This window comes from Eublepharis macularius, chromosome 14, assembly GCF_028583425.1.
Source record: "Eublepharis macularius isolate TG4126 chromosome 14, MPM_Emac_v1.0, whole genome shotgun sequence".
Lineage (NCBI taxonomy): Eukaryota > Metazoa > Chordata > Lepidosauria > Squamata > Eublepharidae > Eublepharis > Eublepharis macularius.
Genome location: NC_072803.1, coordinates 43,222,546 through 43,243,639, shown reverse-complemented (window position 1 = coordinate 43,243,639; position 21,094 = coordinate 43,222,546). Strand labels below are relative to the sequence as shown.

Sequence of the window (21,094 nt, the reverse complement as noted above, 5' to 3'; positions counted from 1 at the left end):
TCGTAAGCTGCTTTGGGTCCCCACTGGGAAGAAAAGTGGGGTGAGAATAGCGAAATAAAAAAGCGGAAAGGAAGGAATTTTTAAAACAAATGTACATCTTGGCCAATGTGAATTTCATATTTAGCTTAAGGGTTTGGTTAAAGAAAAACTACAGGCCATCTGCATGTGTAAAAGTAAAATAAAAGCACTTTAATGAAGGACTAGGATCTACCTAGGGTTGCCATGTCCAAGTTGGGAAATGCCTGGAGATTTTGGGGGTGGAGCCTGGAGAGGGCAGGGTTTGAGGAGGGAAAGGGCCGCAGCAGTGTATAATGCCATAGTGTCCACCGTCCAGAGCAACAGTTTTCTCCAGGGAAAATCATCTCTGTTGCCTGGAGATAAGTTGTAATTCCGGGAGATCTCCAGCCGCCACCTGGAGACTGGCAACCTTACCAATGAGTACCAGAAATGGGGAGGGGGGATGATACAAGAAGGCAGGTGTTTCTCTTTCATGCTATACTTGTGGGTTTTTTTGAAGCACCCAGTTGGCTGTTGTTGGAAACAGGATGCTTCATCAGCGGGGTCCTTGGTCTGATCCGGCTATGGTCATTAGATGGGACAGGTGGAAAATGGGACCTAGATGTGAACAAGTATGCCAATTTGCTTTCTCCTGTTTGAACATATCCCTTCACTCAGGTTATCTTCAGAGGCTCTGCTCTGGGTGTTTACTGTCACCTGTGGTGATGCTGAAGCTTTGGAACTCCTTCCCCATTTGCATCCTTCTGTCATTATCTTTTGCCAGTGGGAGAATATTTTTTGCTTTATTTGGCATACCATCAGTAACTCTGATTGACCCTCCTCTTTGGCTATGTTGTGATGTGTGTTTGTATGTCTATATATTTTTATTGAATTGTTTAAATATTTTATATATACCTTATTTTAAATGCTGCTTTAATGTTTTAAATGTTTTGATGTTTGCTTCCTTGGAGAAACCTTACTTGGGTGGAAAGATGCTACAGAAATGTTTAAAGTAAATAATTCTCATAGGTAACAGGTTATGTTAAACTGCAAATGTGGCATGGCAATTAGAGAATGTGGATGCCATTGCAAATGGAAACTGGGGTACACTGAAGCTTCACCCTGACCTTTGTTTTAGTACCAGTTTTCATGCCTCTCACATCTGAGTTTTCCTCTCCACATGTACAGGTTGCTCGGAGATGAGAGCATTTGTGAGAGGGGGTGAATTGGGACTGATATTCCTTTGCTATATTTTTGTATTATGTTTGTTATTCATGGCTGCTGGGTCCCTGATTTAATTAAAGCCAGAAGTTTCTGTTCTTGCTTACAGGGATTTTACAAGATGTTGGATGTTTCTGTGCACAAGATTTGTCTGTTATTATTGGAGGTTGCATCTAATAAGACAAAACACTGTCTGCTGAAAAGGGACTATTTTATGGCTTCCTCAGGAAGCATGGGCTAGAAATAGTGAAGCGACTGGTAGAGAATAAGCATATTTAATGGGAAACCCTAAAATTTAGAAGTTGCGACTGACAGGATTGTTTTAGGTTTAGAAAGTAATGCTTCTTCACACAATGTGCTGTTAATGTATGGAACCTGATGCCACAGGATCTAGTTATGGTTACTAGTGTAGGTGGTTTTAAAAGAGAGTTAGATACATTCATAATGGATAGATCTGTCAATGGTTGTTAGCCATGATGGCTAAATAGAACCTTCATGTTTACAGGCATTGTACCTTTGAACAGCAGTTGCTGATGATTTGGCTTATGTGCCTTTGTGGGCTTTTGAGGGGTATTTGATAGGCTACTATCACAATCCATGTAACACTTTTTAATTAGCACCAATCAAAATGGCAGAAAACAGTGTGTAAGTTTTTGAGTTCAGAGAATTCTTCATCAGGCTGGATATCACAAAAATAAAAGGTGGGTGGAGTGAGGGTGGAGGAGCAGATATCTCAGGATCTTAAGACCTGTTTATGCCCGCATTTTGTGCATAATACTGAGAAGGGATGAAGATCTAAAATATGCCAGTTGCACCCTGAATTTCTGGGAGCAAGTAGCAGATGGGTTTTCTTAATTGGAAAAAAAATGTACTCTGCTGTGAGAAATAGGACACTGGACCACATGGACCATTAGTCTGAACCTGGATGGATCTTGTGTGCTTAGGGAAGTTTGAAAAAATGCTTCTCTGTTCCGGGATTGTGATAAGTTTAAGATGGATTGATGCCTTTGTTTTCTCTCTCTCCTTCCCTTTCCCCTCTTTCAGCCCATACAGGGCTATTTAACATTCCACTTTTACCTCCTGTCCAACTTGCTGCTCTCATCTCACTATGTTCTTTTTTCATAACTCACCTATTTCCTTGCTTTCTCATACTGGGGAGGGGGGTTAGGAGGGGGATATACTTGTTCTGTGTTTGAACCTTGAATAGTTTTTTGATGTAAACAAATAAATATTTGTTCAAGATGACTTGGCTGGCACAAAAATACTTAGTTTGGTTGTATTACCACTTTTCTGTCCAGTTAAAGGTACTTCATGAAGTTTATAAAATGATGACAAAATCACAGCTAAAACGAACATTAAACACAACGGATGTGTTTCTTGCTCATCATGAGTATGAAAATCAGCTACGGATATTTGCTAATTATTGTTCCTTAAACTGAGCACTTGTTTCCTGCAAGCTCACAGATGTAATTTTTAAATGTACCTTAAAAGCTGACTCATGCTTCGGACCAGGACATAAGCTCATGCAGGAAATATGGGAAAGGGTACGCTGACAAAGCTGTACAGTCTAAAGTCTCTCTGTATGTTTTTCTGGCTTACTTCAGATGTAGTGCTGTACCATGGCTTGGAGCTTAAACAAGCATAGGAGTCTCTTTCCTGTTCACTTCCTCTCCCACCACACCACAAGCTAATTAACTAGTTAGTTGGCGGAAAACCATGGTATGCCACTACCATGATTTCCAAACTGGCAAAAAAGGGTTTGTCATTGCCCTAGAAATCAGGATTTGCAATCTAGGAACAAACCATGGTTTGGTTTGCAACCCTGGTTCAAAGGCAAGTGATGGCTTATTGGATGTAGAAGCAAACTCTGGTTTGTCATGAACTTGACAGTAAGTAAGTAGCTCATGGCACACAAGGGGAATGGTGATCACTTGGGTGAGCCCAATGTACCTTGGGGAGTGTTGTTCAGGTGATATCAGAGTGTACTTTGATGTTGCATCTGAACCAAGCCTGTGTTTGTTATAAGGAGAGAACTCTCTTCTGTGCATCTGGCAGTATGGGGCTGCACCTGCAGATTGAGGAAAGTATCGCCCATGTTGGCTTTTTTGAAATTTATGAGCATGTGCAGTGTATTTCTCTCACTATTGTTTACAACAAGACTTCAAACAACCAGGATTTGCAGGGGCATGAGAAACTCGGTGTTAGTCAAAGGATGAATTTTTTTAATTTTCCAAAGTATTCTGATGGGTTAGATAGCAGTATCTGTAGTTCAGAACTCATTCTATATCCATTGCAGTTGTGTTGTGACTACTCTAAAGCCTGTGAAAGTGGCTCCCAGGCAGTTTTAAAATTTGTGCATGCTTTTTTTCAAAAGTGGGTCACCATATCAAGAAGATTGGAAACCACTGATCGAGATGGTAATGTAAGGGGTTAGGAGCAAATTGTGTTATTTCAGATTACTGAGTCCAGATTTATTGAGAGGCTTTCATTAGAGTTGGATTCCCACCTTTTGACAAGCAAAAAGAATAGTCATAGAATCATAGGGTTGTAAGGTACCTCTAAGGTCATCTAGTCCAACCCCCTGCACAATGCAGGAAATTCACACACCCACACACCCACAGCCCCAGTGACCCCTGCTCCATGCCCAGGAATACGTCAGGAATAAGGGTTCTAGTTTTTCCTGAGACGTGGCTTTTCCTTGATATGCATGGGGTCCTGTGCAACTGAGCCCTCTACCAAAGAAGTACCAGTGGGTGACTTGGGGCTTGCCAGTCCGTGTTCAGAGGAAAGTGCCAGCTAGGCCTGGAATTTGAGGCAACTGGCCCCTGGATCTTAATTGGGTGGGTCTTCAAAACTGGAACAGGCAATTATAACAAAAAAATTAAAAGGAAAGATTGAGAATGCCCCTGAGCATGGGTAAAGTCCTTCCTCTGCCCTTGTCAAGACATTTCAAGGCTGAGCTGATGTGTTTCTGCTTGACTTGGAGTGGTGAAAAGCAGAAATTTCTTGTGGGCTAGGATGAAGCTATAAAATAGTACCTGATTTATTCTATTACTGCATCATACTAATTAATTCGTATAATTAATTCAGAAAGTATAATTGTGGATTTATAAAAAAATGAATACAACACTTTTTTTTCGAATAATTTTTTTAAAAGTCCACCAAAAGATATAGAACAAAAGTATGTAGGGCTTAATTCACGAAGAGAAAGTAACTCCGGATTAAGAGGAACGGTTTGGAAGTCTGTGACTCAAACGGTCGTTTGACTGACTCGAAGGAGCGCGCTAAAACCAACCGCCAACGGCTGCTTTGGCCACGCCCACCAACTATTGCAGCCGGCCTTCCAGAGAAAGAATGAACGGAGCTTGAGGGGAAAAATCCAATCACGTGACTTTCATACAGCCTTTGTGGAGGCGGAGAGCGGAAAATGGGAGGGGCTTCCCGGTGGAGGAACTTGTGTGAGAGGAAAGGGGGTGGGATGGAGCCAAGCGCTTCCGGTCTGCGGAGAGGCGGGCGGACGTGGGCTGCCGGTGAGTGGGGTCCACTCGGGGAGTGGGGCAGAGCCACGTGACGGGAAAGGTGGCGGGAAAGAGGCGCCCCTGCTTACAGCGCGGGGAATGGGGAGGACATAACTTTCCCGAAATTCTCTCCCACCCCCGCATAGCTTAAAATGGTAGAGTCCAAGTCTTTGCTTGTGCCGGAGGAATATCCTACCTGCCCCATGTATGGAGGAATTTGCATGTGAGTAGGCTTACGTAAGTAGAGCCCTGGTGGAGCAGATCAATATAGTTCATTCTCCTGTTTCAGCAGAGGACAGCTAGATGCTTCCCGAAAGCCCGTTTACAGGGCATGAAGTCAACTTTCTCTTTTATTTGCAGCCCAGCAAACGGTATTCTAAGGTGCATTGCCTTCGACCATGAAAGTGTTATTTTGTGCCTAATACATTTCTCCGTGAATTTCGCCTAGTTTCCCATTGAAGCTCTCTAAAACTAGCAGCCATTGCCACAGCAGAATCTTTACATTTGTTTAAAGCCTCCTTTCTAAATGCATTTGGCGAGGGTAGAGGAGTGAGTGCTGCGAATTTTGGCAGGTCGGTTCTGTGTCAGAGTGCATAGGATGACATAGTGAATGTCGGGGATTAAAAAATACTGAACTCGGTTATGTGGAGATCATTGACAAGTTATTAAGCATTTAGTCTTGCAAAAGATTAGAACAAATACTTAGGACTTGATAGTTCGTTTTGTGTTTCTTTACCTCAGTGTATATGCCCACGCACAATGTATGGAATTCATGATGAGCATATCATGCATTATATATAGATCAACTTCCGTTTGCAGAGTTTAAGAAATATATAGTGCGTGTATTGGTGTGCCCAGTGCTATTTCTTGCATAGTATATCAGTATGTATTGCACCTTTAAGCGTACATGAAGCTTCATTGACCCTCTCACCCTGCAGAAATGGTCATTATTCACTTTTTATAAGTGGGAGATTAAGGCAGAGAGAGTATCACTACATATGCAAATAGCTACTACTAGTAATACTTCTAAGTGGCTAGGAAGAATAGGATAACTTTATGTTAAAAGGATGATTTTGATTGTATTTGATTGTAGTTCTCCTTCCGAAAGGGAATTTGGTACAGCTCCTCCTCCTTGCATTTTGTCTGACTTGGAATCTGGTGTTAGAAACCTTCAGTAGAGATTCCTGCCTTACAATATTGTGGTGATTTTAAAAAAAAGACACTTGTGCTGTGCGCCTCCAGGGACGATAAGAGTTCTTTTTTTGTTTTCCTTTCCACAAGAAGGAATGTTGAAGGATGTGAGCTATGTGCCTGGAAACTCCCAGATGTTTTAGGGGAACAAGTGTGAGTTGACCAAAGGGTAATCTTCTGGACTGGCTCAAATAAACAGACTCCTTGTAGTTTTTGGTGATTTCAGAGCTAGTCTCTTGTGACTCAGACTTACTTCATGTCCTTCTGAATTATCTAAAGCTGGAATGTGATTTGGATTGGTAAATACAGAAGTTCACCTTCTTGTTTTAACCTTGCCTCTGTATATCACTACTGCCTTTCAAAATTCTCTTTGCATTTTCTGATTTCTTGTGACTACTTTAAATGGCAACCAGTTGTTTGGAAGTTGGAGCCGAGTTTATCAGTTACAGTGTGTTGTAGCGGCTAAGGAGGATTTGGGAGACCTTGGTTTGAATCTCCACTCTGCCATGGAAGCTTGCCAAGTGACCTTGGACCAGTTGCACACTGCCAGCCTAACCTACCTCACAGGGTTGTTGTGAGGGCAAAATGGATGAGAGGAGAAAGATTTAAGCCACTTTGGGTCTCCATTGCAGGAAAAGGCAGGATATAAATGAAGTAGATAAATAAACATTTTAAATGCCTTTTTCTCAAGGGGTTTGGGGTGGCAAACTTGGCTATACTCTGAAGTTTTATCTACACAGCAGCTGTGTGAGGTTGGCTGTGACAGTCCTAGCTGCAAAAGCCCTGAAGTACCAAGAGAATGTCTGTAAGTCTTGGGCACAAATTTGAGGGTTTTATCTTCTGATTTCTCTTGTTTCACTTTCTGTTTTCTGGGGCTGAGGTTTAACAGTGTCATGTGTAGCCTTCTCCCATCCAGAACAGTGACCCAGGGGCTCTTGAGGATCTCAGCTGCTGAAGGCACTGTCTAATAATACCAGCGATTGAGGCTTGGACCATCTGTGCTCTCCTCTGAAGTTTTATGGCCTCTAACTTCCTTGTGCTCAGAGTTGGAAAAATTCTGCAAGCTGAATTGCACAGACATTTAGAAATTTGGAGGTTGTTTTATTATTTTGCCATTATTTTCTTTCACATATATGAAGTTGCCTTACATGAACTCGATGTTGTAGTCTCTGGCCTGGCTTTGCAGGGTCTCAGGCAACAAAGGGTCTTTCCTAATCTTTGCTACTTGAGATCCTTTAAGTAGTATGTCATACTTCCAGGAGATAATTTCTGGTAGGTAGCTGTGTTGGTCTGCAGTAAAAGAGCAAGATTCAAGTCCAGTAACACCTTCCAGACCAACACCATCTGTGTTTGAAGGAGTACAGCTTCAGAACAGAACGTGGATGGACAGACAATATCTTTACAACACAATACTTCCAGGAGGTAGCTGTGGCCAATAATGTTGTTACGTTAAGGGATGAGGCCTTATGGAGTTTTGCTCTGGACAGGAGGTCCCTTCCAAGGAGTCCTCTACCCCTCTCCTTCAGCTCTGGAGCAGGCAAGAATAACTATTACCACTCTGGTTATAGGATTGGGGAGGGCCAGAGCACCCTCCTTGCCACCCAGGCAACTCAGGGTGTGGTCAGGGTGTGCCCTGTTTATGGCCAAACGTGAAGTGTGAAGGATACAGTCAGAGGGAGAAAAAAGACTAGTTTATTAAACAAATATGGTAATTTTTTAAAGTAAGTGAACACATGAAAAGAGGGCTGGTTAACACAAAGTATACAACTTGCAGGGAAAAGATTTTGGCAGGATAACAATTTTCCTCACGTGACTATCTGACTGGATTCGTACTGTTACTTTAGTTCCTAATCTTCAGGTCGATCTCATCCATCATGTTAGGGTAGAGGGATCTGCTCCAAATGAGCCTCACTGCCACCCAGCTACAGTGAGTGACTTCCGTCCCTCCCTGTGCAGGGTCTTATATGCTCTTTTTGAAAGCTTTGGCTCCTGCTTTCCTCTCCATTTTCTCTAGTCCAAGCCTGAGGCTTGGAGGGTGCCTGGAAAATAATACAGGTCTGCAGGAAAATTCACAGGAAGCTGTGTGTGAGGGAAAAGCTGTCTTGAGGCCTATATAGACCTCTCTACCCCTCAGCCTCATACCTCATAACTAGAGTTTCCAGATCTCCATGACAACTGGCAGGAGGGGAGGTGCCCAATACTTACTGGGCTTCTTCTGTAAGCACACGTGCACTCCTGGCTGGCATGTGATGATGTCACTTCCAGATGTGATGTCATTGTACTGGCCACAGGAGTGCTCTGCACTTTGTTGAAATCATCCTTGCGTGAAATGTGGGAGACTCCCAAAGCCAATTGTGATGCCGTCACTTTCTAGAAGTGATGTCATGTGCTGGCTGTGAGCGTGCATACTGCGCATTTCCTAGATTGCCTGCTGCTGGTGGGCAGTCACTGCATGTCCTACTACCTGGCGATTAGTGGGTAGAGTGGCAAACCACCGGGAGTTTGCCTGCCACCGACGGGTACCTGGGGACCCTACTCTTGGCAAATGTAAATGGCATTAAAAGGGGATTAGACAAATTCATGAAGTGGTTGATTAAGGGATTTTGGCTGTGAGGGCTTAATGGAATCTCCATGTTCAGAAGCAGAGTTTGAATGTTGTTTCCTGTGGGGCAAGCACAGGGGCAGCTTTGGCTTCTCTGCTTGTAAGCTGTAGGGAGACATTTGGCCACTTTTGGAAGTTGGATGCTGGATTAGATGGACTATTAATGTAATCTAGTAGGGCTTTTAAGTTCTTATACAGGAGATGCCATGGTGGCCACTTCCCTTACTAAGTTTTTTTCTTTTAAAAAAAATATACTAATTTTAAAAAACTGGGTTCTGATACTAGGGAGCTAGATATGGGTCTTCCAGCCACATTTTTGTCTGGGTTCAGGTGGACTCCTTGTTCGTGGCATATTTGTGCCACAGCGAAGATGAAAGTAGTGCTTGTTTTTGGACTGCTGATGAGAGTCTCTGCTTAGCAAATGAGATGTGGTGAGGCACTGATGTGAACACTTGAGGTCTGGAAATTGTCATGATAATGAATTCTACACTTATTGCAACAATGTGGAACCTTCAAAATCTGGAGAGGAGGTTTTCCCCTTAGAAATAGATGCATTTGCTGTGGCCTGAGTATTGATATCATTATGCTGCTATTTATTAGAGTACATATATTATTCCAGAAACTGTACATGCAGAGACAGGGGCATGAAGGGGTAAACAGGATATCTTTTCATTAGCTGCATTATATTAAGCTACAGAAGAAAAAGAAGATAACGAATGAGTTTTGGCTTTCTGTTTGACAGCCTGTCCTATCAGACTCTAGCACATATGCAACATCCTAAGGATTCATATTTTCTGAGGATGGCCAGCAGGAGGTGGAGGGCGTGGCCAGCCCTGGTTCCATTCTGTGAGTCATGCTGGGCTAGGGCATATTGGAGAATAGAGGATTCCTTGCCAGCTTTTGGAACAAATACTCTTGAGCTTGTAAGAGCTGATGCAATCCTGGCCAAGAGGAGGATCCAGTCCTTGTCTTATACTGGGGACTGGGGAACTGGTTTAACACTAAAGGCCATATCAGTAAAGCACAAATCCCTAATTAAGTTCTCCCTAACATCCATTGTTTTAAATACTATCTGCAGGAGTAGGGGGAAGAGAGGCATCAACAAACTTCTCAGCCTTCCAGCCAACTGGGGAAGCCAGAAGCATCCATCCCTAAATATTAGAGCGCTCCGGGGCATCAGAGAGTGGCATAGAAGTGGGTCAGTAGAATCAAAGTTCTTAAATGTCGCTTGCACTGGCTTAAATGTATAAGGAAGAGAGGTCATTGCTGCAGGGATTGGCTGACAAAGACAGGTAGACTGGGCCATTATAATGACTAGGAGCAAGCCAAATTGAGCATCCACTGGAGGTACCACTCAGTTTATACCTGGCCAGCAGTGCCAATGATTGGAGTTGACTAACCAGTTGCTGCCTCTTGCTTTGCAGCCAACCTGCAGCAGTGTGAGAGGAGGCAACTGGTGAGCCGAAACCTGCTGGTGAGGGGTCTGAGCCAAGTGCTGAGCCCGGGTGGTGGTGTAGTGATTAGAGTTTTGGACTAGGATCTGGGAGACCCAGGTTTAAATCCCCACTGCCATAGAAGCTCACTGATGTTGGACCATTCACACTTAGCCTGACCTACTTCATGGAGATAAAGTAGAAGAGAGGAGAACAATATAAACCACTTGGGTCCCCACGGGAAGAAAGGCAGGGATATAATTGAAGTAAATTTTTTAAAATGAGTAGCTCCTGCAGCATTGGCAGAGCTGCTGGGCTGTGACTTTGCTTGCTCCTGCCCCCTCCCCCCACCATGCCTTTCCAGGGCAGTGGCCAACAGAGAACTTCCTGGCAAGTTAAATGGCTAGGCTGACCCTGAATGAAAAGGAGGAAGGGTCGGCTTCCCTTTACAGCATAAAACTCAGAAGCTGGAAGCTAGATGACATCAAATGAAACCAAATGTCTTCCTTGTGAGTAGTTCCAGAGGGTTAGCCATGTTAGTCTATGGAAACAAAACCCCAAAAGAAGTGTTGTGGTATTTTAGGTTTGGATTAGATGAAACTCTGAATTGGGTCAAGGTTCTGGTCAAGGTTCTCCCAACTTGCCTTCCCTGTAGCCAAGTGACTGCTACAAGGAACATCAGATGTCACAGGGCCCCATTTGGAAAGGGACCGTGCTGGGAAGGGGGAGAAGAGGGGCCTTTGGCTTCTTGCCACAGGGGTGCTTTTTGCCCCCCAGGGGACTGTACATGCACTATGTACTACATGTCTAGCCATGTAATAGTGCAAATAATTCCCTCCAGGTCCATTTGGGCTTGGGTATCAGATTTGTGTCTGTTTATTCTTTTGCATAGGGATGTACCTCTTTGATCTGTCCTGAACGCAGAAGGGTATCATTGACAGATAGCTGCATATATGATGATGATGGAGGATGAACAGATGAGTTAGGCCTTAAAATAGCGTTGCCTGAATGGACAAGAGGACAGCGTTGGTGTCTGAATTTGAAACAGGGTCTGGTCCCTGGGCTAATGTTTCTGCAAGATGGTTCATTGTTGCTGGCAACTCTTTTAGATCAAGGGCTGTCCATAACAAGGAAAGGGTTGTTGGCCAAGGACTGAGAGAGAATGACCATTTTCTCACTTGTATGTCACTTACTAACTCTGATCTCGATGGCTCAGGCTAGACAGATCTTGGAAGTTAAGCAGAGATGGATGGGAGACTACCAAGGAAATCCAGGGCGACTGCGCAAAGGAAGGTGATGGCAAACCACCTGTAAAGTCTCTTGCCTTGAAAAACCCTATAGGGCTGCCATAAGTTGGCTGCGACTTGACAGCACTTCCCACCACTGTCACTTACTGACACACATTACTCCCCAGAGCAGATAGAGAGGATGCAGAAGCAGTGGAAGGGTAGATAAAAACAAACGGCCTTGTCCTTGTTTTAAGCTTATAAGAGGCTGTACTTGCCCCTGAAATTATTCTGCTGCACCTGTAACTTGTGACGGCTGTGCTCATGGGAGATCCTCAAATGAGGCCTGTAGTGACAGACAAATTTTTCTGAGAGACAACTTGGCCACTGCTATGCCACTTTGAGAAGCCTTCCTGGTTGCAGGGATTTTGGTAGGGGTTTGGTTTTTGTTCACGTAAGGTGTTGGCCAAGAAGCCCAGCCAGTGCCTGCGGTGAACTCTGTATGCCATGTGGAATCACCTGCAGCGGTTCGTAGTAAAGGTGGCTTGAGTGGCAGGTGTTTGAAAAAGAGACAAAAAGTCTGGCTTTCAGATGTCAGGGTGTATCTTTGCAGGGATAGCTATATAGCGGTGGTCATTTACTGTGAGGGAGTGTGTGTGTGTGTGTGTAAAAGGCAACACTCAATATGCTGCTTATTTGAGCTATTATAGGAAGCTAATCTAGAGTGATGGTTAAAAGCCTAAGCTGTGAACCAGGAAATCTCCTGCTTAGATACTGGCTGTGTGATGAATTCGGCAAGTGGTCTTAGGTGATCTGCTATGTATTGCTGCTTCCCCTTCCCAGTTTGGTGTTGTGGTTAAGAGCGGCAGGACTCTAATCTGGAGAACCGCGTTTGATTCCCCACTCCTCCGCTTGAAGCCTGCTGGGTGACCTTGGGTCAGTTACAGCTCTTTGGAGCTCTTTCAGCCCCACCCACATCACAGGATGATTGTTGTGAGAATAATAATAACACACTTTGTAAACCGCTCTGAGAGGGTATTAAGTTGTCTTGAAGGGGAGTATATAAATTGAATGTTATTATTATTATTTAGTAAAGAGTCCAGTAGCACATCTGACAAAGAGAGCTGTGGCTCTCAAAAGCTTATGCTGTAGTAAAGTTGGTTAGTCTTAAAGGTGCTACTGGATTCTTTACTGTTTTGCAACTATAGACTAACATGGCTAACTCCTCTGGCTCTGTTATTATTATTATAGATTTTGGAGTTAATAGTACCAACCAGCCATCCTTAAGGAAGAGCTTTGGAAAGTGGCTTCCACCACTAAGCATTTTGGAACAGCCATGGTGACTACAGCAGAATGCAAGTCAACATTTTGAGCTTTTTGTTATCCTGCTTCCCCAAATGCAGCACCAGGTGTAAGTTTAACTCTGCCAGATCCCAAGTGGAGCGGGATGTACATGAATGTTCATGATTGTAGGGAAAAAACCCTCTTTCAGTGGATCTTAAAGCATTTCTTTCTTCCAGTGTTTTGAAGCCCACTTGGATGCTTTGGTTCACATGGCAGCAGCAAACTTGACTCCCCCTGGCTCTCTGGAAGTAAACAAGCCGGGGTTTCCAAAGGAGATCCTTGGGACTGAGTTGGAGGGGAAGTACCTGTGTACAGAGTGCAAGAATATTTTGAGGCGGCCGTTTCAAGCCCAGTGTGGACACCGCTACTGTTCCTCTTGCCTGAAAAAGATCATAAGGTAATTGTATTTTTGCTTTGGATAAGATTAAGGTTTAGTTAGCACACATGTATGCTGTCATAGCTGCTGAGGAAGTAAGCGTGTTCTTAACTGTCTGCTTTAGATTGCTGGTGGGAGCTCATTAGACTGACCTTGCAATCTGGAAATGCACTCTGTAGGAAAGAGTCCTGCATGCAGAAAGTTAGCATGTCAGGGACAAGGCTTAAGGCTCCATGACATTGCTAGTTTTTTTTTTATACCTAGAGATTTTTTTCTTTGCAGAAGTACTCAGCCATGCAATCTCCGCTCCTATGCACACCTGCCATCTGAAATGGTACAGTCCAGAAACAGACTCCGTAGTCTTTTGTTTATGAACTAAGCCTAAGCTCCAAGTAAGCTACTGGAAGGCAGAGAGCAATGTGGCTTGATCTTTGAATGAATGGGAGTGAGCTGGTAAGGCTACAATATTAGACTAGGAGCTGGGGACTCTGGCTTACTTCAAATCCCTATGCAGTCACAAAGCTCCCAGGGTTTCCTTGAGCCAGCTGCTATCTCTTGGCTTAATGTCTCAGCAGAGTCAGGTGACAGATCAAATGTGAGGATGAAATGGGTGAGCCATGTATACCACTTCTCCTATATGTAAATGGGCAGGATAAAAATGTATAGAATAGGCTTTGTTACATGGTTAACTAGCATGCTCGCCTGAGTCATTTTGCTTTGCCTGCTTAGCACTGCTGTCCTCACACTGCTGCTGGAGTGGCTGCAGGTGTGCAAGTGATTTGGGTGGGTGGCGCACATGAGACCAGCATTGCTGAGTGTGAGGTGTTGGAGTGAGTTACGGATCCCAGCCGTGTAGACCACCTATTTAATGCTGCTGCCTTCTTACTGCTGGGTAAAAGCATTGCTAACCAGTAACCTTCATACCCCAGGGATGCCAGTTAACAAACTTTTTAATAAATATGGTGGCTGCGTAGCAGTGAGCAGTGGGGTTTTTTACGTTTCCTTGGCAGTAAGCCCCAGCAGCATTTGAAATAATGGAGGAGATGTAGAGAATTTGTTTGGATTAGGTGCTGGCATGCAAGGGGCAGAACAACTGCACCAGCTGTGCAAAGAAGTATCTAGCTTGCCTACCTATACTTACCTGTATTGGTCTGCTTGTGCCTGCTGATGGCCTAAAAGGAGAGAGGCAGTGCTACTTTATGCAGAGAGAGAGAGAGAATTGGTCTCCCACAGACAACTTTGGTTTGTCAAAGGCGACCTGTTAAGTAGCTGTCTTCATGCACAGATAACAAGTTGTGTCAAAGGCTGTTGAAGAATGAAGGCTGTATGTTTTGTGCTGCGTGTTAGCTGTGACATACATTTCTGAACTTTTATGCCTAAAGTCTGTCCTGGAGCCACAGGGCTATGATAGCAAAGCCCCCAGCAGTGTCTATCGTGGACATTACTCCATAGTTGATTTTGAGGTTTATTCTGGCATGCTGTCAATTTCATTGCTTTTGTCTGCTTTCCTTTTTTTTGCTAGCTCTGGGCCCCAGAAGTGTGCAGCTTGCATTCAAGAAGGAATATACGAAGAAGGCATTTCTATCTTGGAAACTAGTTCGGTAAGAAAGTGAATGTTGAAGGTGCTGGAAGAGTGTTCCTTTTTCTCTGGGGAGCACTAATAATGTAACAGATGATGTAGCATGTTTCTGTAGTGGTCAAAGTGCATATCATGTGTTAATCTGAAACAACAACCCAGCAAGCTAGACTGGTTGCCATTGAGGGGATGGGAGCAAAGCTGAGGATGCTAGAATGGAAGGTTGCCTACTAGCTTGCTAATGATTTTATGGTTTTGGACTGGATTTTCATGGACCGTACACTTAGATCTTACACTGGCAGCTGATAAAGCATAGGGGCTGAGAGGGGCAAATGGGATACAGGAAGTCTCTGGTTCAGCTCTTGCTTCTATTATGAACTAATTTGATAGCTTTATGTAAGTCCCTCTCTCAGTCTCCTCTCTTTCAACAGTGTTGCAATAACAGACCAGTACTATCATATAGGATGATAGTAATGTATGTGGAGTGATTTGAACACAGAAAGTGCTATATAAATGGTACATATAATGCAAACCCTTAACAAGAGATTTACTGGGGTTTGGATGACTTGCTAGCCTCTGTTCCTTGCCAGCTGTTCTCTAATCTTGTTCCTCCACAATGCCAGACCTCTATGAGAGGTCTGTAGGAGGTTCTGAACCTGGGACCTGAGGGATGAATATGCACACAGCTATTTTGGGGTAAGATACAGATACTCAGAGAATGGATTCGTACATTGGTGCAGCTAAAAAATGCTTTAGCCTGAGTGCAGCCGTGTCCCTCTGGTTAAAGAGAGCATGGAAAGGGAATCTGTTCAGGCCTGCAGGCCAGAGGGGAGATTCGATACTGAACCATGACCTCATAACAACAAGTAAAGCCTGCTTACTGTTTTGAGCAACATGAGGACTTCCGTTACTCTGCACCATGCCATAGACCAGTCAGGCTTCCGCTCCCTCCTGCCCCCAGCTTGGCATTGTTGGAGTGAAAAGTGCAGGGAATGTCTGGGGTAGAAGACATGCATTCCTCATGGTGCTTAAAATTCATTCTTTCTCAATCTTTATTTAAATTTAATAATTTTTTTTGTTCCTCATTGAGGCTTTCCCAGACAATGCAGCCCGACGAGAGGTGGAGAGTCTTCCGGCAGTTTGCGTCAATGAGGGCTGTGTGTGGAAAGGGACGATTAAAGAATATGAGGTAAAGATCAGAAGAAGAGCTGGTTGGAGCTTCTTGGCAAAGTGTCAGGAATTGGGTTGCGAAGGGATCAGCCCTGTCAGTCTAAGCAATGGAGCCATTTGGCCAGGGTTGTGCCTATGTTAAAACAATAATAATAATAATAATTGATTTATATACCTCCCTTCGGTATGACTTAACACTCATTCAGAGTGGTTTACAAAGTATGTCATTATTACTCCCACAACAACAAACACCCTGTGAGGTGGGTGGGGCTGAGAGAGCTCCTAGAAGCCGTGACTGACCCAAGGTCATCCAGCTGGCATCAAGTGGAGGAGTGGGGAATCAGATTAGAGTCTCACGCTCTTAACCACAAATGGAGCAAGAGAATAGAAAAAACAGAATGCAGTATTGGCCACAATAATTCAGTTTTATAAGAATCTGCTGAGGGATGGCTTTTTAAAAAACTGGCCAAGCTTGTAGCCCATGTTGCTTTGGAGAGAGTGTATGGACAGTGCTATAATCTCTCGCTCCTCTCTGTAGCAGTAAGAGAAATTACGCAAAACAGGAGGCATCATGCACATAATTGATTTGCATAATCCATGCAGCTTTCCTGGTATAGTTCTTGCTGCAAAATTTGGGTCATCCTGAAACAATTCTGCTTTTTAATTTCTGTATTTCAGCATTCAGATAGTCCTTTATGTAATTGCTGCTGTAATCTAACTACATATTGTTTCCATTTTTTTTGAATGAAGGAGCATCTTATGTAAATGATTCCATAGTCTTCACTGTAATTTTGGATTTTACGTGGAGGGATGTGCATGCATGCAGTTCTGTTGCAAGGATTATCATTTATGGCAAATGTTGCACATATTTTTGTATGGGTTCCGCCTTTTGTGTCCTGCTTTTGTAAACGCCTGATTATTTTCTCCTTTTTCGAATGCCTTATTTTGTACCTTGAACTGGCGGGTTAACTTAATACTCTTCTTTGGGGAGAGGCTGGTGTTTATGGCTAGAGATGGTAATAGGTATATTTGCATATGTGTATTCACAACTGTTTGCCCTGTTCTCGTATAAAGTGGGGGTGTTGACTTTTATGCAGATAGGTGTGTGTGTGTGCATGCAAAGAGAATGTTACATTCTTTCCCACACCTCACCCTGCTGTGCTTCTTACTTATGCATGCTTTAATGTGTTAAAAATGACTCCTCCTCCCATTTTCTATGTGAGTAGGGCAGATGGTTCTGTTGTATAATTTATCAGCTCAGATGAAAGTTTGTGTTTGAATCCCTGGTTGGCCTAAAACTTTGTGCCTGGTCCCGCTTTCCTTGTAGGATTGTTATGAGAATCGAATAGAAGAGGGAGGAACCTTGAGTTCCTTAGAGGAAAGATTGGATTAGCATGCAGTAAACCAATGAGTAAATACATGTGGCTGTCCTTATTGCATCTAGTTTCTGCCTTAGTGGTAGCAAGCCTCCTTTGCATGTAGGAGGGTTCCTAATCTTCCACTGAAGGGTGAGTGAAGACCTTGCCAAGCTGCTGGCAGTGCTGTACTTAGATGGGCTAACAGGCCCTCTCTTGGAGAGTTCCTTTTTCTATCCAAGAGAATGCACGGCAGTGTCCATGAGAATTTATTATCTCCTGTGGAGTAGCTTGCAACAGTAATGGCTCTAGCCTTTTCAGTTGGGAGGAATTAGGACCAAGAGGAGAAAGCCCTACAGTTCATGTGCTCAGACTAAAGGACTAAATGCTGTGTTTTGTTGGAGCTTGGCCTGTGGGCTGCATGTGTGTGCTGTGTTCGGTTCATCTCCAGCTGAGCTGTGTTGTGTGCAGCCCAGCAGTACATTGGGTAACTGCGCCAGCACTTCCAGCTTGGAAAGTCCCTGGCAGAGCTGTTCTCAGTCAAGGCCTCCTGGAAAGTCCCTAGAAGTTTGCTCATTATTCACTTAAAGATAGCAGCGAGCACTTCTCTGTGGCCTCAGCACTGGCAATCAAAGAGCCAGGCTTGTTTTCCTTTCATGTAACCTGATATCGGTGGGAGGCAAAGGGAAATGGCCCCCTGGTTTTGAGACACTGGTCCGGCTGCTTCTGTCGGCTCAAGTTTTGCTTTCTGTTGGAAGAGGAGCGAAGCCAGTAAGGATTGCATTTTAAAAACAATTGTGCTGAGACCACCCTCGATCCTTTGAAGTGTCAGAAGGACTCCTTGTAGCTGTAGGAACCATTTGCATGCATCCTTAAGTTTGATTTTGGATTCACTGTGTTGGTTACCTTGGGAATTCGGAAATAATTACTGTTTTCCAGGCTATCTAAAATTCAAGCAGCAAAATGTATCCTCTGCGTGTAATGTGATAGATCACACATGCAGCTCAGCCAGCAGTTAACAGAGGCAGAACTTTGTATATTCTGTGCCGCAGTAGTTATTCAGAGTGAGTTTCTTACCCCTTGTGGAGGTTGTTAAAAGCTTGAAGATGTGTGCATAGAGCATGGTTAAATCTCACAGGCTATGTGGGACATCCAGGAAATAGGTCTCTTGAGCTCTTCCTATTCTTGCATCTCACTCCCCTCCTTTACCAGTCTAGGGAAAGCCGAGTAATTACCCTTGGTTGCAGGTATTCCCACGTTCAGTCCTTGGCATGTCCAATGAGAGGATGTTTAGGTAGCAGGTACTGAGAACAACCTTCCTCTGCCTGGAGAACTGCTGTCAGTCACTCAGAGTAGATAAGACTAAGGGCCAAACTCGATGTTACCTTTTAAACTACTTGGGTCTGAGTTCCCCTGAGCTGACTTGCTTTCTTTGTAGTCAGATAGCACTGAGGATAACTAATTTTTCAAATTCTGCAGGAATTTGGTTTGGATCAGGACCATTGCACAGGGGGAAGGCCTTCAGCCTTCCTTTCATTGTGTGTGTGTGTGTGTGTGTGTGTGAGTGAGAGAGAGAGAGAGGGAGGATACTGGCCTGGTTAGAGGGGGGGGGGGGCTGCATGTGTACCATACCCATTGAAAAAGGTCACATCTTGTTTGAACCTATGGTAGGTGGATCCAAGGCCTCGCTCAGTATAAGAAAAGTTCATAAGAGTGCGTGATTAAAATACTGTCCTCATTGCTTCCCTGAGGTTGGGGGTAGGGTGGGAATTCTCAACCCCTCCACTGGCAGCAAGCAGGGTGGGTTTGATTTAAATCAATTTAGTCAGTAAGACTAGATTTAAATCATGGTTTTCTACATAAAGACTTCTCACACTTAGCTTCTTGTGCAGATCTATTCTACTCCCAACAATCCTCTATTTATTGAATTTTTTGAAATTTAGCACTTAGGAGGAAAGGGGTTGGTTGTGTGTACAAAGATTTGCAATGAGATTAAGGTCTTTTTCTCAGCTGTGTATGTTTATTTTATAACCTTTTTGCTGTGAAGAAGAGGTGTGATCTCTGCAGACACAAATTCACAGTTTTGAGAACTGTAAAACCAAGCATCTCTGATATCTTCTAGATAGAAAAATTGCCCAATAATCTTACAGAAACCTCTGGAAGAGCATGATGTGAATGGATTAATGGAATTCATTTAGACATTGCATGAATATACAGCCTCATGGTACATAATTAAAAACTAATCCTTTTTTCATGATGATAACCTTTGGACTATAATGTATCTTAAATAGAAAACGATCTCTAGATAGATTTTTCCTCAAAAACATTTTATTTAAAAAATCGGATTTAAATTTTTAAAAATCCAATTTTTTAATTTTTTTTTTAAACTTTGATTTTTATCCACTCTGGCAGCAAGTGACAGAGGGTGGCAGTTTGTTTGCACAAGGCATCTTGCTGTTGTACTTCAGTGCCTTAGCAAAATTCAAGCCCAAATCAGCCTTGAGTTTTGGGGCGTCTCCAAATTGCACTCCTACATGCCTCTACTGCTTTAGGTAGATAAAATCAGCAATGTGGGAGGTAAGTTTTGGCAGGTTTCAGAATAGATATGGAACGTGTAGGTGGGAGCTGGAAAGCCCCAGCAAGCAAAGACTCTTCACTCCTCTATCCCCCTGCTGGTCCCCACGCTTTCCTGAAAGCCAGTGTCATAGTGGCAAAAAGTTAAAACTGCTCAGGGCTTTGTCAGCTGCCTCAGTGGGAACGGCAAGTTACAAGCTAGGGAACCTGTTCTTTTAGAGGGGAGGGGCTGCAGCTCAGTAGTAGGTCCAGGCTTCATTCCCTGGCATCTTTACTGAAAAGATCTCTGTTGTTAGTTGCTGTTCTGATTTTTTAGAAGGCTGTTTCTTATGTTAAATCAGTTGCCTTTCTTCTTGGAGGGCTCTGGAGGGGGGAATGCTTTAGGGTGGTTCCTTAGGCTTGCAAACGGTTAGCCAGGCCTGTGCTGTCTGCCATTTTTGCCACAGTGGAGCTAGTCTTGTTACTTCAACCAGAATTCTGGGGGTTCTCTTGTTTCCCCTCCTCTGGCAACTCTTTCACATAAGGCCTAGTTCTCACATATAGGAGATTGCAATGGCAGAGGCTTAGATGGTAGAATGGATCGCACCACTTTCAGCCACTGGTTGAACGGATCCCCGCTGTTAAAAAACAGCTCTGTAAGCAAAAGGATGGAGTGGAACCTTCTTTGCTCTACTATCAAATGGAGTTGATATGGGGATCATAAAGCTAGAAATGTTTCAGTGCCTTCTACCATGTCCTTCTTGTGTGAGCCTGGGTCTGAGATCTAGAAGATTAAGCAGCCCATACAAACACTTATTCCCCCCCCCCCCTTGGTCCATGCAGACCTCTGTTACAATTTGTGGCCCCTTGGCAGCTTGCAAAGGAGCCTGCTTCATGCTGGACGTCAGAAAGTGGCCCACTTGTGGTTGCAGATGGCCAGGCGAGCAGCTGCTTGTACGCCTTATGTCATTCCGTTTCTTTTGTCTAGCTGTACTGAAGTGTGCTGCTCATTTTACCACAGAGCTGCCATGAAGGGAGCTGCCCGTTCATGCTGGTCACCTGCCCGGCATGTAAGGGCATGGTCAGGCTGAATGGAAAGGAGCGCCATTCCGAACGGGAGTGCCCCGAGAGAAGCCTCAACTGTAAATACTGCAAAGTCCTTTTCTACTTTCCCAATATTAAGGTATGCATGAGAGCTGCTTTCCAACCTCCCTCTCCCCCCCTCCCCCGCAGTCCCACTGCCCCGGTGATATTGCTCAAGCCTAACCCTCTGTGGGTCATGGGAATGAGTGTTGCTGGAGGTGCTGTGGGGAGCAGCAGTGGGAAGCTAGTGTTGAGCTCGTAGGGGGGGGGACACCCAGGTTCAAGTGACCTCTCAGGTGATCTTGGGCTGGTTATGCTATCTCGTCCTTCCCTATGCCTGAGGATTGCTGTGAGGATAAGTGAAGGAAGAGAGAATCGCACACACAGCCCTGAGCACCATGGGAGAAAATTGGGATAAAAATGTGATAGATAGGGATTCAGCATTTGTG

The 21,094-nt window shown here is 44.0% G+C and overlaps 1 protein-coding gene across 5 annotated transcripts in view; it reads left to right on the top strand.

The window, feature by feature from the left end:
• Positions 1–4,720: 4,720 nt before the first annotated feature.
• Positions 4,721–21,094, top strand: part of TRAF2 (TNF receptor associated factor 2) — a 29,125-nt gene continuing 12,751 nt past the window's right edge. Inside the window, exons 1-6 of one of the 5 annotated variants that reach the window (XM_054997207.1) lie at positions 4,721–4,748; positions 12,440–12,599; positions 12,709–12,929; positions 14,431–14,509; positions 15,575–15,673; positions 20,584–20,745. In XM_054997207.1, the coding sequence (XP_054853182.1) occupies positions 12,742–12,929; positions 14,431–14,509; positions 15,575–15,673; positions 20,584–20,745 (528 nt within the window). In that variant the 5' untranslated portion in view covers positions 4,721–4,748; positions 12,440–12,599; positions 12,709–12,741. Of the gene's footprint in view, positions 4,749–4,913; positions 4,960–9,644; positions 9,728–12,439; positions 12,600–12,708; positions 12,930–14,430; positions 14,510–15,574; positions 15,674–20,583; positions 20,746–21,094 lie in introns of those variants that run through there. The other 4 variants (XM_054997208.1, XM_054997206.1, XM_054997209.1 and 1 more) reach the window with 4 other exon arrangements.